Below are 20,759 nucleotides of genomic sequence, written 5' to 3' on the forward strand. Positions count from 1 at the left end.
TTTTCTGCTCCATCTCATTGCATCTTCCCCAGGAGTCATTAATTTTTAAACCTTGTGCAAAATCAGCCAGTTCACCCAGAGGAGACAGTCCAAGAACAGAACAGGCAGAAACAGAACAGCCAGCAAACAAGCATGAGAGAGTTTCTTCCAGGAAACGTCCACCGAGGGGAGAAATGAACCACATCCCAGAAGTCACCCTAGCATGGTGGGAGGTGGAGAGAGCGCTCAGACCATCCGGGGAGCCACTGCCTTTTAGGAAGGACGATGACAGAGAGCAATTGGACTTAGGCCATTAGACCCAGGCTATTTCAGTTCCTGGGGTGACAGCACAGGAAGCAGGGCCTCCAGGGCACTTCTGAAAGCTGGGAGCTCTAGGATGCTAGTCCCGGGCAGCCCTCCTGTCTCACTGAGACAGCGGTCCTTCCTAGAGGCCCAAGTCACAGTGCAGAGAAGCTGGAAAGAGCAAAACCAGCAGCTGAAGCTGCCGTCACGCCGGCCCGTCTGCTGGCACTCTCCCTGGACCCGATGCTTACACCCACAATAACCACATCCCCCACCCCTCCACCCGGTGCAGGCACCACGCTGAGCTCCTCTCTCACAGTCCTCATTTCATCCTCTCAACAGCCCAGGGAGCAGCTAGCATCCTGCTGTCGCAAAGAAGAAAGCGAGGCCCAGGACACTGTCCGCGAGGGAGCCAGGATGTGAATGCAGCTCAGCGAGGCCCCAAAGCCAGGGCTCGGACCCTAATGCCAGGCCGTCCAGACCCAGGAGCTTCCAGATCCACATCCTCTAAATCGGTTACTTGGCCGTCCTCAGAGGATCCACGGAGCCCTGCAGCGGGGCTAACCCGAGAGGCGGTCATGGGAAGCCAGGCCACCCTGCTGCCCTGTCCCGTGGACAAAGGGGCCCCGTGGCTTGGCGTGGCCCCAGTCAGCCCTTCCTGCCATGACCCCCTGTATGTCACATCCCAGCTTCAAATTGCTCCACCCCCGAGGGTCACCTGGAGCAGCTGAGGTCCAGGTGATCACACAGGGGGTCACCTGGCCTGGGTGAGGTTCTTCAGGTGAGCTCAGAAGAATCTGGTTCGAAAACAGTGTTCTGGGCAGCAGAGCAAGGGGTTTGCTGAGCTCTGTTCTGCAGACCCGGTGGCCTCCGTGGACACACTTTAGGGTCTAGGCCAGGAGAGACAGCCAGTGCGGTCCAGCCAGACCCAGAGGGCCAGGCCGAGTGTGGCAGCCTCCTGTCCATGCTCTCCTGTAACAAGGCAGAGGGGAAGAACCTGGAAGCGGGTAGACTGGGGTCGTGCTATCTCACAGGGGAGGGGAGGGGAGGGGAGGAAACATGGAGCCAACCATCATTTCAGGATCCGTTTGAAGAAGGAGTTCTGAGGCCCCAAGGCCAAATAAACAACACATGTCAAACTAAAAACAAACAAACCAAACCTCCTGTTCTAGTCCAGACCCCTCTTTTCACACGCAGCAGGACCAGAGAGGGGAGGTTAATTAAGGAAGGTCACACAGCACTATTTGTGTCAGAGCCACACCTCAAAGCCAAGTTCTAGAAGAGGCTCCAGAAGGAGCAGAGATGTGACCTCAGCTCCTTCAAGGCATTAGCACCCCTGCCTCTTCCTCTTACACCCAAAAGGGCTCAGCCCGGGGCTTTCTTGGGAGTGACACCTGATCTGATCTCTCCTCTAGCACCCTCTTGCCTCGAGGCCCATCTGAAGCCAGGAAACACTACCCTTCGTGCCTGCCCCAGCCTCCAGCCCAGGGACTTCAAAAGTATGAGTGTGATATGATCCAGCAATTCCACTCGGGGTCTATACCCCAAAGACTTGAAAGCAATGATTCAAAGAGATATTTGTACACCCAAGTTCACATTAGCATCATTCCCAATAACCAAAAGGTAGAAAGAGCCCAAATGTCCGTCTACAGAGGATTGGATAACGACATGTGGTTATAGATGCAATGGAATATTATTCAGCCTTAAAGACGAACAAAATTCCGACACATGCTACCAGGCAGATGAATCTTGAGGACGTTATGCTAAGTGAAATAAACCAGACACGAAAGGACAAATGCAGTCTGATTCCATTTATGTGAGGTTCCCAGCGCAGTCAAATTCAGACGTCCCTGCTCTGCGAGGACTCAGTTTCCTCAGCTATGTCCTAGCGGCCTGCTTCCCAATTCTTGCTCATCTTGATGATCTGGACAGTTGTCAACCCCTCTTTGGTGGATTTTCACCTAGCAGCGGCCAGTGCAGACCAAGGGGCTGGGTGCAGGAGACAGCCGAGCATGGGAGGGAGGAGTCTTTTAAAAGGGTCTTAAAAACTGTCATCGAAGGTCAGATTTTGCAAATAGCTTGAAGAGGGGCTTGCCTGTGGTGGCTGAGTAGTTAAGTTTGCACGCTCCACTTCGGCAGCCCAGGCTTCACTGGTTTGGACCCTGAGCACGGATGTACACACAGGTCATCAAGCCATGCCGTGGCGGCGTCCCACATAGAAGGACCTACAACTAGGATATACAACTATGTGCTGGGGCTTTGGGGAGAAAAAAAAAAAAAGACGAAGATTGCAACAGATGTTAGCCCAGGGCCAATCTTCCTCACCAGAAAAAAAGAGAGAGAGAAAATAACTTGAAGAGCTTCTAGCTCAATCCATAAGGTAATATCGAAGTGGTCGCCAGCGTGACCTTTGGAGCTAGCCTGCCTGGATTCAAAGAAGAACCTCCCCCTTTATTAGCTGTGCGACCCTGGACAAGTTGCGGAGCCTCTCTGTGTCTCAGTTTCTTCATCTATAAAACAGAGTTGCTGATACCACCCACCACACAGGAACACCCCTCACAGTGGTGACATTTAAATGTAGTATTACATGGGAAGCACTCAGAACAGTGCCTGGTACCTCGTAAACCCTGAGTGAGAACCTGCTGTCGTTGTCATCCAGATCCAAGCAAATTCAAACTGCTGCTTGAATGCCTCCCCAGGCGGAGAACTCACTCCCCACGCTGGGCAGCATGGTCTTCTGTCAAAAGGTTGGGTGTGTTAAGCAGCTTTTCCCTCCTTTAACCCATCTCTTCCTGACAAGAGCCTGGCCCTGCCCCCCGAGGCCAGCCCTGAAGACACATGTCAACCAAGACAGAACGACACATGCTTGGTGATGTGCTGTCTTGTTTGCCCAAGTTCATGCTCCTTTGGGGACCTGAAGCTCACACAGCCCAGAGCACAGAGTACAGACATCTGTCCCCATTCGGGAGTCAGCAGTCAAAGGGTGGCGCACACTGGCCTCGGACACCTGTCAGGGCCTGCTCCCGTTGGTCCCAGCTAAGGACTTCCATGGGCCAGGGCCCCAAAACGTCCTCTTGCTGATTTCTGAGACTTAACCTTCCAGGCCTCAGCAGGGAGGCAGCTGCTGGCATCCAGGGCCAGCTCCACGTGTCTGAAGCCCTGACTTCTCACAGGGGGGAAACGACAACGAATCTTACTGCTCAGGCTGGGCAGCTCTAGAAAGGGGAAAGAAGTCACCATCGGGCCAGGGCAGTCCATCCCTTTGGAAATGACTGAGCTCGACCGCGTGGTGTCAGAGCCCACTGCTCCAGTCCCAGCTCTTGACAGCAGATTTGCTGGCAGTTTCCAGCAGGCTTGGCGCCGACTCAGGAGTCAGAGCTGGCTCCATCCCTTCCTGCCTGTGAGGCCTCGGGCGGCTCCCCCATATGTAAAATGGAGATAATAATAGTTTCTGTCTTGTGGGGCTGGAGTGAAAAGGGATGGGGTGACTCCTAGCTCTGAGCCTGGGCAGAAGTGCTTAATAAATGAGAAGATGGGCTGAGGTGGGCCCAGGATTTCCAACTTAAAATCTAGAAGGGTTGTTTAGTCTGTTACTTCATTTCAGATAGAAAAACTGAGGCCCAGAGGTGAGAGGTCCAAAAGTCACGCAGCAATTCGGCTGTCACTGGGACCAGTGCCAGGCGAGCATCCCCAGGCCTCCTGCTCCTTGCGGGCTCCGGGCCCCCGCCCTCCCAGAGCACTCCGTGCGAAGCCGGCCCCTTCTGTTCTGGAGAACCCGAGGGTGAATAAGGCTGGGTGGCCTGTGGCTGGGGCCACCTAGCTGCTCTGCCGCCTCCCTGCACCCCTCCAGGAGCCCCCCAGACTACGGAGCGCAGCACTGGCAGCATCTCCTGCAGTTGCGCGGTATGGCCGCTGGGTGTCGCCACACAGCAAAAAACCAGAGGCCACTTGGAGGACCGTCGCTGCCGGCCCTAAAGGGAGTTCAGACTCGGAGAGCGGCCGCCTCCCGGGAGTCCTGCCCAAGTCTTCCGGCTGCTCCACCAGCTCAAGAGCTTCCCTCGCAGACCTACGGGAGGATTTCAAACCTTTCTCCCACCTGCTCTTCCCCCACCTGCTCTTCCCCCACCAATTGCTAAATGGAAAACCTGGCCACAGCTTCCAGCTGAGCTCCTCCTCCCCATGCAGTGCTCCAGCCACAGTCACCGCCACCAGGGCGCCAGGCTCTCCCACCTTTGCCCTTGCAGAGCTTTCCACGTGGTGCACCCTCCCTCATCTCCGCCTAGACACTGTGCATGGGGTATTCCAAATCCACCAGCGACCTACCAGGTGGGCACTGTGTCCCCAGCTTACAGGTGCGGGAACAGGCTCAGGGAAGCGAGGCCCAGACTCGCACAGTAAGCCAGTGGCAGAAGCAGCTTCTGGGATCAGACCTGCCAGCCTCCTAAACTGAGCTTTCTTTGGCTACATCATACTGACTGTGTCTGAGACCCCAGAAGACTGTGGGCTCCCTGAGGGCAGGGCCGTGAGAAATTCAAGGGCCATAACCCTGGGGCCCAAACCTCTGCCTGGGCCTTTCCCTAACTCTTTGATGGCACTCCCAGTCAAAGCGTGCCAGGTGCCGGCTAGGGGCTTTGTGTGTACTACAACCCCACAGGGAGGTGCCATGATTACCCCCGTTATCCAGAAGGGGAAAGTGAGGCACAAGGAACATGCACCAAGTCTTAGGTTATTAAGTGGCAGAGCCAGGGCCTCTGCCGTCTGGCTTCAGAGTCTGAGCTCTTGCTTGTAACCACTTCTCTATGCACCCTTTGAGAAGGGCCACTACCTCCCTTCGCCCTGGGTGAGCCCCCACCTTTGGTGGTCTCACCCTATCTTGCGGCTCGTGGGTGGAGCTCACGCGAGCCTCTGTCATTAGACTGGGAGCTCCTCACTGGAGGGTGGCTACAGAGCATGTCTGCCCGACTCCCCATTCAGCAAAGCGGCGTTAGTGGTCTGAAAGCAGCCGTGATGAGAGTATTTACACCAAGGAAATTGGCAAACGCTGCAAATCGGGGCTCCTCGCTACCCCACCTCGCCTCCTCCTCCCCAGAGACACGACTGTTACACGTTTACAAGCCTTCAAGTCAAGGCGAGGTGAATGGGCTTCAGAGGAGGCAGGAGCAGTGACTGTGGAGTTGGTTCACTCCTGTCTTAAGCCAGTCTCTGCCTCCACCGCCTGTGAGGCCTGGGTAATCTGTCTTTAGGCTTCACCTTTACCATCTCGAAAATAAGGCTAAGAATAGCAGCTTTTAAAAATTGAGCATCTTGAGGGGGCCAGCCCCATGGCCTAGTGGTTAAGCTCACGGCACTCTGCTTTGGCAGCCTGGGTTCAGTTTCTGGACATGGAACCACACCACTCGTAGGTGGCCATGCTGTGGTGATGATCCACATAAAAAATAAAAGATTGGCACAGATGTTAGCTCAGGGTGAATCTTCATCAGCAAAAAAAAAAAAAAAATTGAGCATCAACTATCTGCCAGGTGCTGAATTCACCCTCTCGTTAAATCTGCCGGCAGCTCTACAAGGCAGTCCGGTTACAGCCCTCGGTGAAGATGAGGCAAAGAGGATAGGGACCTCGTTGAAGGTGACGGATCGGGTTGGAACCACACTCTTCACTGCTGTGGCTTATTGGCTCTATAATAATAGTACCCAGTTCACAGTGTGATCTGGGGGATTATATGAAGTGCGTGTGTAAAATTGCTTGGCACAGATCTGGCTCTAGCAGAGCATGGTAAACATTGATTTACCAAGAGGCCTAAGAGTGGCATCTGGACCCACCCACGTTCGAATCCCGACTCTGCTATTTTCTGATTGCGAGATCTCCGGCCAGTCAAGTCGCTTTGCTTGTCTAAGCCTCATTTTCCCCGTGTGAAAAGACGGATAATAATAGCTACCTGGAAGAGCTCCTCAGAGGACTGGAGATAAAGGATATAAAGCGTCTGGTGAGAAGTGGGTCCTCAGTGAATGGAAGTGATTGTTTGGGATTATCGTTTATTTGATGTCACTCAGACGGCAGCTCTGCCGGGCCCTGTGGAGGGAGGCCAGCGATGGGGGCCAAAGCCATGGAGGCAGGACCTTGCCTCAGCAGCTCCTGGCCCCCCACTCCTGGCCAGGTCAGCCCCTCCGTGGGCCCTGGCTCTGGAAGGGCTTCAGAGGCGTGGGGACTCTGTTGCTAGGCGCCAGTTGCTAGGCAATGCACTGTTTCTCCTGGCCTGGCCACCTCTCAGAGGGCCCAGGCCACTCCGGAGCAGCTCCTGCCTCCTGCAGCCTCTTGCTCGTCCTCAGAGCCACTGCGGAGGGCAGGTGAGGGTGGGGCCAGCTGCCTGTTGGGCTCCAGGAGAGCTGAGCCAACTCCCAGAGGGAGGTGGGCAAGACCAAGACAGCCGAGGGAGAGACGGAGAGCGAGTATCCCCCAATTCTTGGGACAGCCGAGAATTCCCTGGGGGGAGGTTGTCTGGCCATTCGGTCCCAGAGGAGAGTGTGGGGGGGTTTAGATCAGGAGCCCAGGAGTCAGATACCCTGGGTCTGAATCACAGTTTACCACCTACTGTGAGCTAATCCTTCATCACTTGGAACCTCAGTTTCCTGGCTGTAAAATGGGAATTAATAATAGGATGTGGGAAGGTGAAAGGAGACACAAGTGTACATGAGATAAGTGTTGACGATTACTAGTCCTGTCTTCAGTGTGAGGTGGGGGTGTCAGTGGAGAGGGACAGGCCTGGGGGAAGGGGCTGGCTGGGTGGGGTTCCGTCACCCCCTCTGTGGTCTCGGCAGCCTGGGCCTGGGGCGGGCTCGGGCCCTAGGGCTGCTGGGCTGACGGGGCCCCTTGTGCTTCCTTCCTAGGCCCCCGGGGCCCTGCCCCACAGCATCATGATGGGGAAACTCCCCCTGGGAAGTGTCTCCCCTTATGTGAAGATGAGTTCAGGGGGCTGCACGGATCCGCTGAAATTCTATGCCACCAGCTACTCCGTAGCCTATGGTGAGGGCACCTCTGTGCAGAAGCACCTGTAGGACACAGGGCAGGAGCGGGGAGGCACTCCTGCTGGGAGAGGAGCAGCCCCTTAGCCCATCACACTCTGGGAGCAACCTCAGCACACTGAGCTGATCGGTCCCCTGAGCCCCCAAGGACCGTGTCCACACCGGTACCATCGGGCTGGCCCCGCCCCACTGCTCCCTCCACCGAATCCATCCTATGATTCTGCCATACTAACTGTCCCCAACCTGCCGACTCCATTTCCTGTTGTCACAGTCCCGAAAGGCCAGGTTTCACAGCTCGTGTCACACTTGCTGTTGCCCCTGACTCTGTGCCTTCTCCATCACAGGGCCCCTGGACCCCAAGGGGGATGCTGACCGTGCCTGGGAAGCCCCCTCACTGCTCTCCCACTCTGCTGACCCCCCCATCCTGTCTGCTCACTTCCCTTCTGGCAGGTCGGGAGGATTTCAGGCCGCACATGGGCAGTCACAAAGGCACAGGCTACCAATCAAATTTCCGGCCTGTGGTCTCATACCAAGCCAAGGTTGACACCTTGGATCCACCTGGACCAGCCATGGGGTATGGTCAGCCCCACTCCTTCTCACCCCCTGTCCTGCTGGCGTTGGCTCTCAGGGCCATAGGAGCTCATAGGACCACCTCCAGGCTCCAGGCATGGGGACCCTGAGCCTTGCCTGCTCTAGGTCTCAGGTCCTGGGGGCCCAAAGGCAGGCCACCCCTGAGGCATCTGTGCGAGGTCTGAGGGAGGTGGGAAGCTTCTGGAGATAAGCATTGCAGCCTTCAGAGGACAAAGGCAGGTAGCCCTGGTGGTAAGAGCTCTTACCCCTGCTCCACCTCAGGAAACAAGTCTGTGACAATCTCCAGACAGTGACCAGTCAGAGTTACCGTCCCCCAGAGGTATCCGATGGCGGATATCCCCTGCCCTGGGACCTGGCCAAGACCAGCTCTGGGTACTCTCGGGAGAAGTCCAACGTGACACCTCTGACCAAGGAGGTCAGTGCTGCGCCGGGGCCAGGAGACAGCGGGGAGCCCTAGGATGGGCTGGAGGAAGGGCTGGGGGTGGAAAGTGGGCGGAGTCCCTCCGGCAGGGTGGGACTGCCCTGCCAAGAGTTGGTCAAGGCTGAGATGACTGGACATGGAGCAGCCACAATGTGGGCTGGGGGTACACACACTTTCATCACCTTTGTCCTCATCCTCGTCCCCACCATCACCTCCCTCTCCATTTCCATCCCCATCTCTGTCACCATCATCATCTCTACCATTCCCATTCCCTTTCCATCCCCATCTCTACCATTGCCACCATCCCCCCATCACACCATTCCCACCCCCATCCCCCATCACACCATTCCCACCCCCACCCCTCATCACACCATTCCCACCCCCACCCCATCACACCATTCCCACCCCCACCCCATCACACCATTCCCACCCCCACCCCATCACACCATTCCAACCCCATCCCCCCATCATACCATTCCCACCCCCATCCCCACCATCCCCATCTCCAGTCCTATTCCCACTCCATCCCAACCCCAAACCCATCCCATCCCCCTGATCTCCACCATCCCATCCATATCTCCAAGCCCTTATTACCATCCTCACCACCATTGTCAAATTCACTTCTGTCATTTTCACCCCGTCTTCTTCATTTCTGTCATCATTATGACCATCATCCTTATCATCACCACCACCACCAGAATGGATACTAAGTCATTCATTCATTCATTCATTCAACCAATATGTTCTGGACATCTTTACTATATTTTACGGTGAAAAGTGCTGGGGAAAAATACAACAGGGAAGAGGCAGGGGGTGAAACAGAAGTGAAGGGGTTGCCACAGCAAATCAGGAGGATGAGGAAAGAGCTTGTTATGGAGACATTAGACAAAGACTTGAGAGAGGTTAGTGTTCCTCCAAGTGTAGCTATGTGAGGGAAGAGTGTTCCAGGTGGTGCCAACAGCAAGTGCAAAGGCCCTGAGGCAGGAGTGTGTGATGTGAAGAGGGACAGCAAGGAGGCAGGTGGCTGGAGCCGACTGAGGAGCCGAGGTCCTGTGGACTGCTGTCAGGACGTGGGTTTCTACTCTGAGTGTGATGAGAATACTCCAGAGCTTGGAGAGAGGAGGGACGTGACCTGACTTCAGGGTAAAGGGCCCCCTCAGGCTGCTGTGAAGACACTCTGTAGGGGTTAAGGGCTGAATCAGAGTCAGGGAGTGGCTGCCCTCCCTCACCTGGAGGGGTAATTGGCCACTCCCTCCTCCCAGGTCAGGAAGGTCCATTTTGACACCCCGGACTACAGGCCCCAGGCCATCACCGGGCTGGAGCCCAGGAAAGTGCCCCTGCTCCACCAGCAGCAGGACAGGGGCTCCCTGGAGTGGGAGAATGCACGATACGTGAGTGGGTGGGCCCCAGTAAGGGCTGTGGGCTGGGCAGAGGGGCCAGACCCCCTGCTTCTCCCTCCAGAGGGAGACTCACCCAAGAAGCTCAGGGCACCAAGAAAAACTGGGGAGAGCAAAGGCTTTGATATTTGGGATTTCCAAGACAGCATCAAAGGGGTCGTCACGCCCGTCTTAGGATTAACACCCATGCTCCCTTCTCTCCCCTCCCCCATCCGGACGCCCGAGCAGTGGATTGTGAAGGGAGCACCCATTTTCTTCCATCAGCCTCTCTCCTCTCTTTGGGTCCCCTCCGGCCTTGGTCCCGGGGGCTCTGAGCCCTGTTGTTCATTACTAGGAGTCCAGTGTGGGACGTGACTAAGTTTTCCTGGTCACAGGAGAGCTGTGCTCTCCAGCTGGGATTGCTGGCACTGTGATGCCCCATCAGAGAGAGATTTGTGTCAGGGATGCTGCCCCAGCCCTCCCTTCTCAGCTATACTGCACAGCTCTACTCAGAGCGCGGATACCCAAGAGCCGCCACCATCACTGACCACCTTCGGGGCTCTGGTCTCCCGTGTGGCCCCATTGCTCCACCCTCCGTGTTCCAGGGCCCGCACTTCATGACTTCTGAGTATAACTCAAAGTATCTCAAGGAGCCTTCTCAGGAGCCAGGTGGGTGCTTGTCAGAGTTCATGCCTCCCTCCCACCACACCTCCCTACTCCCGACCTAGGAGAGACCCCCGGGGACCCTGGACTAAGGACTAAGTCCAGTCCGCCTCCTGGCCCGTCGGCCCTGCCCTTCCTTCTGCCCTCCTCTCTCACTCTGGGCCCTGGAGTCTGGAGTCCTTCTCCTGGTGTCCACCATCCTGGTGGCTCAGGCCTTCAGATCCCCGGAGCCAGCTCTCTCCCCTGGTCCTGGGACACTGAGCTTCTGGGGGCCCCGTGGGTGGGGCCGGGTGGCCAGGGGGCAGCACAAGGGGGCTGTTCCTGCAGACCTCTTGCAGAGGAGATCCATCGGAGCCAAGGAGGAGACCGGCTTCACCAAGGAGTCCACCAGGAGCCCCATTGTCTTCCAGCCGCCCTCCCAGGCCCTGCCTGGGGACCCGGTAAGGCAGGCTGGGCCCCACTGGACTCTCAGGGTCATCGAAGCCGTCCGCTCTGGGGATTTCTAGCTTTTTACAAAAAGTAAGCGGCAGAACCCTTTGTTCAAACACAAGAGGGGGGAGCTTGGGCGACAACCCCTGCTTCGGTCCAACTCCCCCACCTTACGGATGAGAACCCCGAGGGCCAAAGAGGAGAAGTGGCCTAGCCAAGGTCACTCGGAGCCCAGACAAGAACCCGGCCTGCTGGCTCCCACTCAGCGTCATGTCCTCCCCTCTTTTCTCCCCTAACTCTTCCCTTTCCTCATTACCCCAATTACACCCACCTGTCCCTCTCTGAGCTCAGGACAAGGGGACGGCCCCTTCTGCCCAGCTGAAGCTCCTCTGCTGGCCTCATTCCAGGTCCTCCTCCCCAGCCGGAGTGTCACCAAGTCGGACTTTCTCCCCATGACCTACCCTCATGTAAGCTGAGCTGGGGAGGGCTGGGGTCCTCCTGGGGGGTGGTTAGGACACTGTGCCAGAAGGCCGTGGCGGGCAGCCATGCTGCGGTGACAGTGGCTGCTTTGCTGTCTTAGGGAGACGAGTTGCTGCCCACGCTGACCAGAGGCTCCGAGTGGGAGACGACCTTCAGCCGAGGGAATGAGAGGACTCTGAACCCCAGAGTGAGTGGCCGTGGGGGGCTCCCTCAGACAAGCGGAGAGTCAAGGAGGTTTCTTGAATATGGTGGCCTTTGGGCCAGGCACTGAAGGATGGGAAGAATCAGGGTGTTTGGGGACCCCTTTCGATGGAGGGTAAAGGCCCAGGGGCTGGAAACGGAGGAGAGTGTTTGAAACAGTGAGTTTCGAGTGGCTGGAGGGGGAAGGACGGGTCCTGGGGCTGGGGGCAGGTTGGGTCTGTGTGTGCCTCTGCCCGCCCACCCTCCCTCCCTGCTGCTTCACCCTGACCACCCAGCCACCCTGCCTGTGGCTCTGTCCCCTGCAGGTGCCCCCTCCCAGCCCAGAACCCAGCAGCATGACCCGGCAATTCCAGCCGCCGCAGCGGATGCAACAGACAAATGTCTCCCTCCTGGGCCAGGAGACCGTGGGGAGCAAGGTGAGGCCTGGGGTACCCAGCCGCCACCCGCAAATCCCCACCTTCTCTGAACTGACGAGTCCCCGCTCTCTCTCTCTTCTCTCTCATGCAGGAGCCCACAGGGTTCAGCCTTAACAGCCCGAGCTATGTCCGCAGCCCTTACGACCCAGGCATGGATAATCGCTACCTCAACGCCTACAACCAAAGGTGAGCCCCCTTCCCTGCCCGAGTCCAGGGCTGTGATGCTGGAGCCCATTTCACAGACAGGGAGACTGAGACTGGAACCAGCGATGAGCTCACAGCCTTGCGAAGGCCAACACGGAATTAATGTAGGTTCCCCCAGAAGCAGACCCTGAGCCAAGGATTTGAGCACAAGCCCTTTATTGGGTTGGGGGGTGTGGGAGAGTGGGGAGGGGGAATGGGGAAGGGGAGGTAGCCAATCACAGGCGTGCTATTAAGCTAGACATCCCGCTGGGAGAGTCTAGAAACTGCGAAACACACAATTCAGAATTATCCCAGCCAAGGGGCGAGGGAGCTGGGGTATTCATACCCCCACATCCTTGGGTGGTTGGTTTAGGGCTGTCCCCAGGGGCAGTGTCAATGCTAGGTACCTCCTTGCTCAGGCAAAGAAAGTTCCTGCAGCCCTAGGGCAGCCTTCCCAGAGATGCAGTGCAGGCCATTGGCAGCCAGGCCGGTGGGCAGGGGAAGAATAAGGGGGTCCAAGGGGGTCTGGGTGGAGCAACTATGGCATCTGCTAAGACACTACATCCAGTCCAATGGCACGTGGGCTCCATGTTGCCTCAGGAGATAAGCTCTGTGCTGTGTGAGCCCTGGGCAAAGAGTGAGTGTCAGGAGCATCAGGGAGGGCTCCCAGGAGGAAGTGGCCCTAGAGCTGTGGAGAGGGTTCCCGGGGCCAGGACTGGTTGGGAAGGGCTTCACAGGAGTGGGATAAAGGAGTGTAATTCTTCAGACAAAACCTCCCCTCACAGCATCTGTCATCTGTGTCCACATTGTCCCCCCAAGTCCTTGGTGTCCCAAGGTGCCCCTGTACCCCATCCTTAGGGACAGATGTGGTGCCTGACTGCACAACAGATCCTTGACACCTGTGGCTGCTCCAGTCCCCTCAGAGGGTGAGGGGAAGGGGCAGAGGCTCCCTCTGGGCCTAGGGGGACCAGTGTGTCCCTGCCCCTTCCTAGGCAGGCGGACCCCCAGGCCCAGCTGTCTCTGCTGGATCCTTTCCCTGCCCACCAGCACTTCCCGAGCTCCTGCCTGGTGCACCCAGAGCCCCCAGGGGTTGGAATCACCGATTTCCACGTTCATCTATTGGCACCTTCTCTTCATAAGCTCAAGGGCGGAGCCCGCATCTTGCTCACCTTGGTACCTTCAGAACCCGTCCTGGTGCTCAGTGAATAGTGACGAAATGGAAGAAAAGTTGAATGCCTGGAGAGGAATGGATAAGACAGGGTCCCCAGCCCCAAGAAGCTCCCAGGCCAGGGTCAGAGACATCACTTAAACAGTCCTGTCCACTCCCAAGTGCTTTCTCAGCATCTGGGCCCTGGGGGCGGCACAAGGAGGGGCCTCCGGCTCAGGGGCAGAGGGAGGGCAGGCTCCCCGAGCCAGAGCTCCCCAAGTGGATGGGGGCTTGCGGAGTGCCAGGCAGAGGGCACGGCATGGGCCAAGGCGAGGAGGCCGGAGGGATCGGAGGCAGAGTGCACTCTGCTGGAGCCGAGATTCCGGCTGGAGAAGAGCGAGAGGCTGCAGAGGGGCGCAGAGGCCAGCTTCCGGCCCCCAACCCCTCCTGTGCTGTAGGTACTTCGAGAACATCCCCAAAGGTCGAGACTGTGAAGGCTGGACTCGAGGTGGCATCCAGCCCCAGAAGCCAGGAGGCTACACCCTCAACCAGTCAGCCACCCACGTGGAGGCCACACCCACCCCCACGGAGAGCCTGCGGCGCCAGCACCCCTATGTGGGAAGGTAGCCATCCCACCCTCCCGCTCGGCTCTGTCCTTTGCCACATCCAGGCCTTTCTGCAGCCTCTCTCCCTCCCTCGTGTGCCTGTCCGTCTGAGAGGCCCCTTTTCCTCTTTGTGGCTTGTTCATCCCTTCTCCTGCCCACAGGGCTCCTCCTTCCTCTCCCCAGCGACCTCTCCCTTTGCTCGGCTCCCCTCCTCCCTGCCCCTTGTTCCCAGGCATTTGACAAACTTCCCAGAGGCCAGCTGCACACCTACTCCCCGCCAGGCTGCATGGCCGGGGTGGGGACCTAAGCTGAATGGACTGTGGTTCTGCCTCACCATGACTCCTTTCTGCTCAATTCAATTCCTCAAAAATCACATTTGTACCCATGCCGGCCCCGAGTTGGCAGGCAAAGAATGTTTGTGGCTTGGCTGCCCTGACTGAGCGCTGGCAGCCGGAGAGGGCAGACTTGGAGAGGGCTCACCGCCCCATCCTTCTCTCATCTGCGCCCCCTCCCTCCCTGCAGAACCCTGATCTCAGCCGACCCCCTCTGCCGAGCCAGCCACACCTCACAGCAGCCGCTGCACCGCCCCCAGCTGAGCCTGAGGCCTGGGTAAGGGGCTGGGGGAACCCCCCCCCACAACTGTTCCCTGTGTGGGGTGGCCATCGTGGGCCAGCCCTACCTCCCAAACCCTGGGTCAAGGAAGCGCTGCCTGGGGACCCCAGCCCCAGAGTCGGGGGTGGTAGATCAGTGGCCTCCTGGGGGCAGGAGAGCACACAGACCACCACTCCTCTTGTACGTTCCCCACAGGTTGGCCAACCTAATGGGACAGGAGCCGGCTCCTGTGGCTGTTCCCACCCCAACCCCCGTTGGGACTCCGCCAACTACTTTCCTAATGAAATAAAGAGCAGTGAGGCGGAGCCATGTGTCTGTCACTGTCAGCGGTGGCTGGGAAAAGGAGGGATGAGGGTGGGAGTGCAGGGGTGGAGGGGTGAGGCCAGACTTGGATTCCGGGAGGCCTGGTTGGACTCACCATGCCACCACGGACAAGGCACTTCACTACTGAGACTCAGTTTCCACTCCTGGCAAGGGGTCTGTGCTAAGTGCTCAGTCAAGTGTGGAAGGGAGGGAGCAGGTGGGCCAGAGAAGAAGGGGGAGGCAGGGGTGTGTGGGAGGGGGCTCGACTGGCCTCAGTACCTGGTCTATAAAGTGGAGCGGGGGATCGCGGCAGGGATTCAGGGGCCCTGCTGGGTCCCACCTTGGATGGTTTAATGGAGGGGGGAGGGCAGTGGGGCAGCAAGAGTCACAGAGGTGCCCCTCCAGAGACGGATGGACGGGGGTCCTCAGTGGATGGACACCCGGACACCAACACAGGGAGAGGTGGGAGCTTGCTGAAAAGGCTGCTGCCTCAGTGCAGCCCCTTTGTGAGAATTAGAACAAGGTGCCCCCTAGACGGACGCCCCACATGAGCACAGGACTAAAAGAGCAAACTTCCCGTGGGAAGAAAAGGGCGTCCCTCCCTCCAGGTGCTGCAGCCTGACACCAGGGCCCTCAGCCTACAGGGCAGAATCCGGGCTGCCTCTCTGGGCCTTCTGTCACCTCCAACAGGTGCATTTGTGCAGTGCACAGCTATACAACTGTATGCTGTGGTCTTGCTAGCACCAGCCCCTTATTTTACAAATGAGAGACCTGGACCTAGAGAGGGTGCATGAGCTGCTTGAGGTCATAACAGGTCAGAAGGACAGCAGCAGCCCAGACTGGCATTCAGAGGGGAGGACTCAGTGGTCTAGCAGCTGGTCCCCCACCCCCCTTTCCACTCCTGCTTCCCAGTGGGTGTCTCTGGAGCAGCTCTGCTGGCCCCGGGGCCCGGCTGTACCCAGAAGTCTTGAGCGGCAGGCCCGGGGGCTGTCCACGGCCTGGCTGGGGCTCCATGTGGGATGTGGGTGGCTCCAGCTGGCTCCCACATCGGAGGAGGGGAGTCGGGGACACAAAGTCTCTCGGCTGCAAAGCCAGCCAGACTCAGGACCCAGTGACAGTCCCACAGACTGTGGGTGGCGGCCTGCTGGTCCATGGCCCCCAACTTTAGGGGTGTGTCACCAAACCGTATCCTTGCCCACTGGATTGGGCTCCATCCTTGGCCTGGCCAGAGTGAGGTGGTGGAGAGGGTGGGAGACTGACCAGCCCCTCCCGCCCACAGTCACACATGCACAAAAGTACACACAAATACAATAAAGATACACACAGACCCCTGAGGACACGCACATACAAACACACACAGGCACATAAGTGCCAACAGACAAAGACACACAGAGTCAGTAACACAACCACACACAGAGACATATGGAAAGGCAAACAAATGCGCACACACAGATCTTCACATAAACACCCATGATGCTTGTATATACAGACACACACACGCACACTCACACAGGCAGACCTATAGACACATCAACACGCATAGACATGGACACACAGACAAGAAAACAGGTGCACAGAGACCTACAGAACAGACACACACGCATACTCCGTTTCTCCTCTCCATTCCCCTCTTCCTGCCAGTGTCCTTTCACAGCTCATGTTTCCCGCTCGCCTACCTCTGCCTGGCTCAACAGGGGAGAAGGTGTCGGGGACACCGGAGTCTGATTACATCCTCTTGCCGTCACCTCCCCTCTCCCATTGTCCCACACCCAGTTTCCAGGACATGTGAGCTGGGGCCGCCCCACGATGTTTCCTGAGTGGGAGCAGGAGACCCCACCCCCGGGGAGGGCGCCGAGCAGCTCCCCTGTGCGCCCCTCAGCCCTTGCCTTCTCCCCCTGTGGCCTCTCTTCGGGCAGCCCTTCCTGGCCTCCCTGCTGGGTCCTGGGCCCCAGCCCAAGGGGCTGTGTGAGGACAGGGTGGCCCAGGGCATGGGGTGGCAGGAAGGGCGTTCCAGGAGGGGCCAAGGCCAAGCCTAGGTGGGTCTGGAGTCCTGCCTGGACTAGGGCACGGGGGTCCCCACCTCCCAGATGAGGAGACAGACATGGAGAGGTGGAGGCACTGGTCCCGGGTCACATAGCCCGCAAGGACTGTGGGTGGGTGCCTGCTGCTAAGGGGTGGGGCCAGAGCCCAGAGAGGCAGCAGCTGGTGGGGGCATAGGTCAATTTCAAGTCAACCATTGCCCCCCCAGGGCAGGCCATGCTATGGAGCCCGTCTCTGTCCCCCTCCCCCATTAGGAGGCTCGACAAGAGCACAGACCATGCTTGTCTTGTTCACAGCTGAAACTCTAAAGCTGAGGACAGTGCCTGTCACATTGGTAGGTGTTCAGTAAATCTTAGATGAATGGATGAACGGACGAACTCTGCCTGCCAGCAGGGCCATCAGGGGTGGGCCTCTGGGCATCACTGGCCCTGATGCCAGGATGTCAGTCACCCAGGCTCCCTGCCTCTGTGTGGCCTGGCAGCTGAGACTATGCTGCGCCGCTCACCCCCCGCCAACTTGCCTGGATGCCATGGCTGGGGCCCCTGGGGACCCCTTGTCTCTCTGCGTGTACCCCGTTGCTCTCCCCTTGCACACCAGGGCCAGTCTCTGACCACCCCCAACTGAACTCCCCAGTAGTGGCCTGAGGGCCCCCACAGACCAGAGCCAGTGCTCTGAGCAACCCTCTCTGAGTCACCGGGGCAGGAGGGGCGGACACTTTCCACCCTGCGGCTACTCAGGTTACTGAAACCCCACTGCAGGGAGCGGCCTTGGCCACGTCACCCACCCTCTGCGCTGGCTGGGGAGTGTGGGCGCTGACAATGTGGCTTCATTTTCTGAGGACCCGAACCCCTGCCCCCTGAGACTTGAGCCTTCCGCCTGGCCCTGGCCAGCATCAGCCAGGCACCCTTTCCTCTCCTGGGTCCGGGCATCAGCAGAGCGTAGTTGTCTGGGCCTGAGCTCTGGAATCAGGCTGCCCGAGTGCAAATCCTGGCTGTCCACACCCGCAGGCTGCCTCCTGCCGTCAGCTCTGGAGGCCACCTAACCACGCTGATTGGCAGGTAACTGCAGGCTCCACCTGGTGGGGGTCAGTGAGACCACATGTGTAAAATGCTCAGCTGGCAAACAGGAGCTGCCTTGATGCTGGAGCAGAGGGACCAGAGCTCCAGGTGGGCCTGGAGTCCTGAGCAAGGGCCACACTGCAGAGAGTCATGGGTCTGACCATTGTCTCCTCCGTCTTGGTCCTGGACAGGACCCTTCTCTAGGAACAGACCCGTTCTTGTCTGGGAGAGCATGGGTGAGATCTACCTCTAAGTGCAGCCTTACCGGGAGGCCCAGGCTGTCCTTCAGGGGCCAGGCCCCGCCCCGTCCCTGAGGCCAACTTCTGGCCCTCCTGGAAGCTGCCCACCTCCCCTCACCTGGTAACCAGCTTGGGGCGTCCAGGTGATTCATTCCTTCCAGCAGGTGCCTATTGTAGCTGCGACCAAAAAACCTCCCTGCCCCTCCCACGGGCACTTTAGGAACCGTTCGGAGGTGTGCGGTGACGATGACGATTACTCTTATTAAGCCCCCACAGCCTGCTGGTGCTGAGAACGTTCCGTGGGCCTTTTCAGCAAGAACGCTGGGGGGCCGCCCTCTGGGGGAGGTTTGGGGACGCAGGTGGGTGCTGTGCTGACGGCATCGGTGTGGGGGCGTGGAGCCCCAAGGGCTAATGGGACGGGAGGATGGGGACAGACCCCGGGTGCCACGCGATGGGGCGCCGCTCCTGACGCACGTGCACACGTGTGTGGCTGCTTCCTGTCATGGCACTGTGGTGGCTGATGTCGACAGGTGCCACCTGGCCCGGGTCACGTTATCATTGCTTGACAGCTGGCCAGCTGGGAAGAGGCATCTGCCCGTGGGAACAGGAGGCCCGGGGGGGTGGCGGGAAGCCGTGCGTGGGGAGGCTGCAGGACGGTGGGGATGTTCCACGCAGACAGATGGAAGCCCTGAAACTCAGAATCTGATCCCCGGTTTCCTCTCTGACCATCTGGAGGGCCACCCATCCCCACAGAAATGTTCCCCAAACAGCTAAACATGCAAGGACAGAGGAGGGACCAGATCCAGGAAAGCCCCCCTTAGGGCTTCTGTTCAAGGTCAGAGGAGGGTCGGCCGGGGTCTCTGAGACATCCCAACACTCCTTGCGTTTCAAGACGCTGCTTCACACAGGGCTCTGGCGGGACAGTTCTTTGAGTCATAAAACTTCACCCCAGAAGGACCTTTGTGAGAACCAGGTCAGTCTGAGCCAGAGAGATGAGGCACGAAAGCCACTGGCTTAGTGAGCGAACGCTCTGGTCTCTCTGCTCTGGATACAAGGCGTTTCCCAGCACATCACCGAACTGGGGGTCTCAAGTGGGCAGAAGCGGGGGACTGGAAGCTTCCTAGGAGAGCCAGCATCTCCTGTGCAGCCAGTGATAAGCATGGGGCCTTGTTTTCTCTTGTTGAAGAAGTGGCGTGTGAGTGTGTGTGCATGCGCATGTGCGTGTCTGTCTTCAGAGATCCTCAGGTAAAGAGACGGGTCAGAAAGGCATCTTTCTGGTCTATTTATCCTCAGAGAGAGACTGAGTGACAGGCTGATGGAGCTGTGTTCAGGAAAGACTTTATAAGGATCTGGCCCCAAGCAGCCTCGCTATGGACCATGACAAGGTGTGGTCCCTATGGTCCCTTCAGGTCCATATGGTGGGACAGTCTTGGAGCAGAGCCACATTCTCCTGGTGGGCTCTGGCACAAGGGGCAGGAGGCTGGCATTGAAGAACCTGAGCATATACGAGGCCTCTGGCAGCATGGGGACTCCTGGGTATGGCAGTGAAGGCCTCAGAGACACGGGACGGTGGTCCCTCCACCGTGACCACGTGACTCCCTTAGTGATGAGGCTAAAGTCTGACCATGTGGGGTAGCAGTCAGAGCTCTTTGTGAGCGACGGAAACCAACTTCGGCTAATTGAAGCAGAAAAGGAATCTATCAAAAGGATTTCGGAGTTCACAGAATCTTCAGGTGGACCTGAGAACACAGCTTAGAGGCTACTGAGCCAGGAACCAGAGCCAAAATTGCCCCTCAGACCCAGGCCCATGGAGACAGCATGCCTCCCCCACCGCTGGGCCCTGGACTGCCCCTGCGGCCCCTGCCCCCACAGTCCTCAGAAGATTCCGCACGGTCCCTTCTGCTCTGCCATGTCTCATTTCCGATTCAGAATCTAGGATGAACGCCTCTGATGGGTGGTTTCCAGGTCACATGCCTGCATCCAACTTGCGAGGGAAGCTGGGAGTTTCCAGCGTTTCCAGCTTCCACAGTAGGACGTTTGGGTTCTGTTTTGCAAAACCCTTGGCATTCTTCAACCTAAGACAATGTGGGGGTGGCCAAAGAATTCAAATGTCCTTCGTTCACATGTGGGTTACCATCAAGAGGATGGGAATGAGCCTTTTTGGAGCGTCTCTTGTGGGCCAGGTACCTTACACACCTGGCAAGGAGGCTGCTGCCTTATGGACCCTTTGTGAGACATGGAAAAAGATGCCCTTCCTCACTTGCCCTGTGGGATACTAATCTATGAGGTCCTTGATGCAAACCGGGTCCCTTGGATCTGGTCCTACTGTGCATGGCGTCACCCGCTCAGCTGTGTGCGCTGCAAGTGTGGGTTTCACAGGCACAGACTCAGGAGCTTGGTGAGAAGTGCACCCCGGGTTCTCTGTAATGGAACTTCGCCAAGACATCCCTCTAGTCGATTCCAGGCCAACTCAGCCCCCTTCGAATCTAAGCTCTGTCCCTTTAGGACTCAAATCCAATCGGATCAAGAATCCTGCCCCTCCTCCAGGGTGCGTCCATTCCGGAAAGTTGCTCCTGGGGGAGAGGCATCCATCCGTGTTGACTCCTCCTGAGATATGTGACCTCCGTGGGTTTGGTCATCCACACCTGTCCTGCCTGCACCTGCCCGGAAGCAACTGTGACACTCTGACCTCTGGT

General features: G+C 58.0%; 1 protein-coding gene across 1 annotated transcript; it reads left to right on the plus strand.

Annotated features, from left to right (window-relative positions):
• The first annotated feature begins 6,541 nt into the window (after positions 1 to 6,541).
• On the plus strand, positions 6,542 to 14,407 carry SAXO4 (stabilizer of axonemal microtubules 4). The gene is given in 14 exon segments (XM_014866941.3): positions 6,542 to 6,624; positions 7,165 to 7,300; positions 7,750 to 7,873; positions 8,152 to 8,305; positions 9,574 to 9,702; positions 10,293 to 10,356; positions 10,678 to 10,790; positions 11,187 to 11,246; positions 11,360 to 11,446; positions 11,766 to 11,876; positions 11,968 to 12,062; positions 13,665 to 13,829; positions 14,334 to 14,364; positions 14,366 to 14,407. Coding segments are annotated over 13 exon segments (1,284 nt in total). The 5' UTR covers positions 6,542 to 6,624; positions 7,165 to 7,191.
• The last annotated feature ends 6,352 nt before the right edge of the window (positions 14,408 to 20,759 follow it).

The sequence above is a fragment of the Equus asinus genome, chromosome 17 (assembly GCF_041296235.1).
Source record: "Equus asinus isolate D_3611 breed Donkey chromosome 17, EquAss-T2T_v2, whole genome shotgun sequence".
NCBI classification, from domain to species: domain Eukaryota; kingdom Metazoa; phylum Chordata; class Mammalia; order Perissodactyla; family Equidae; genus Equus; species Equus asinus.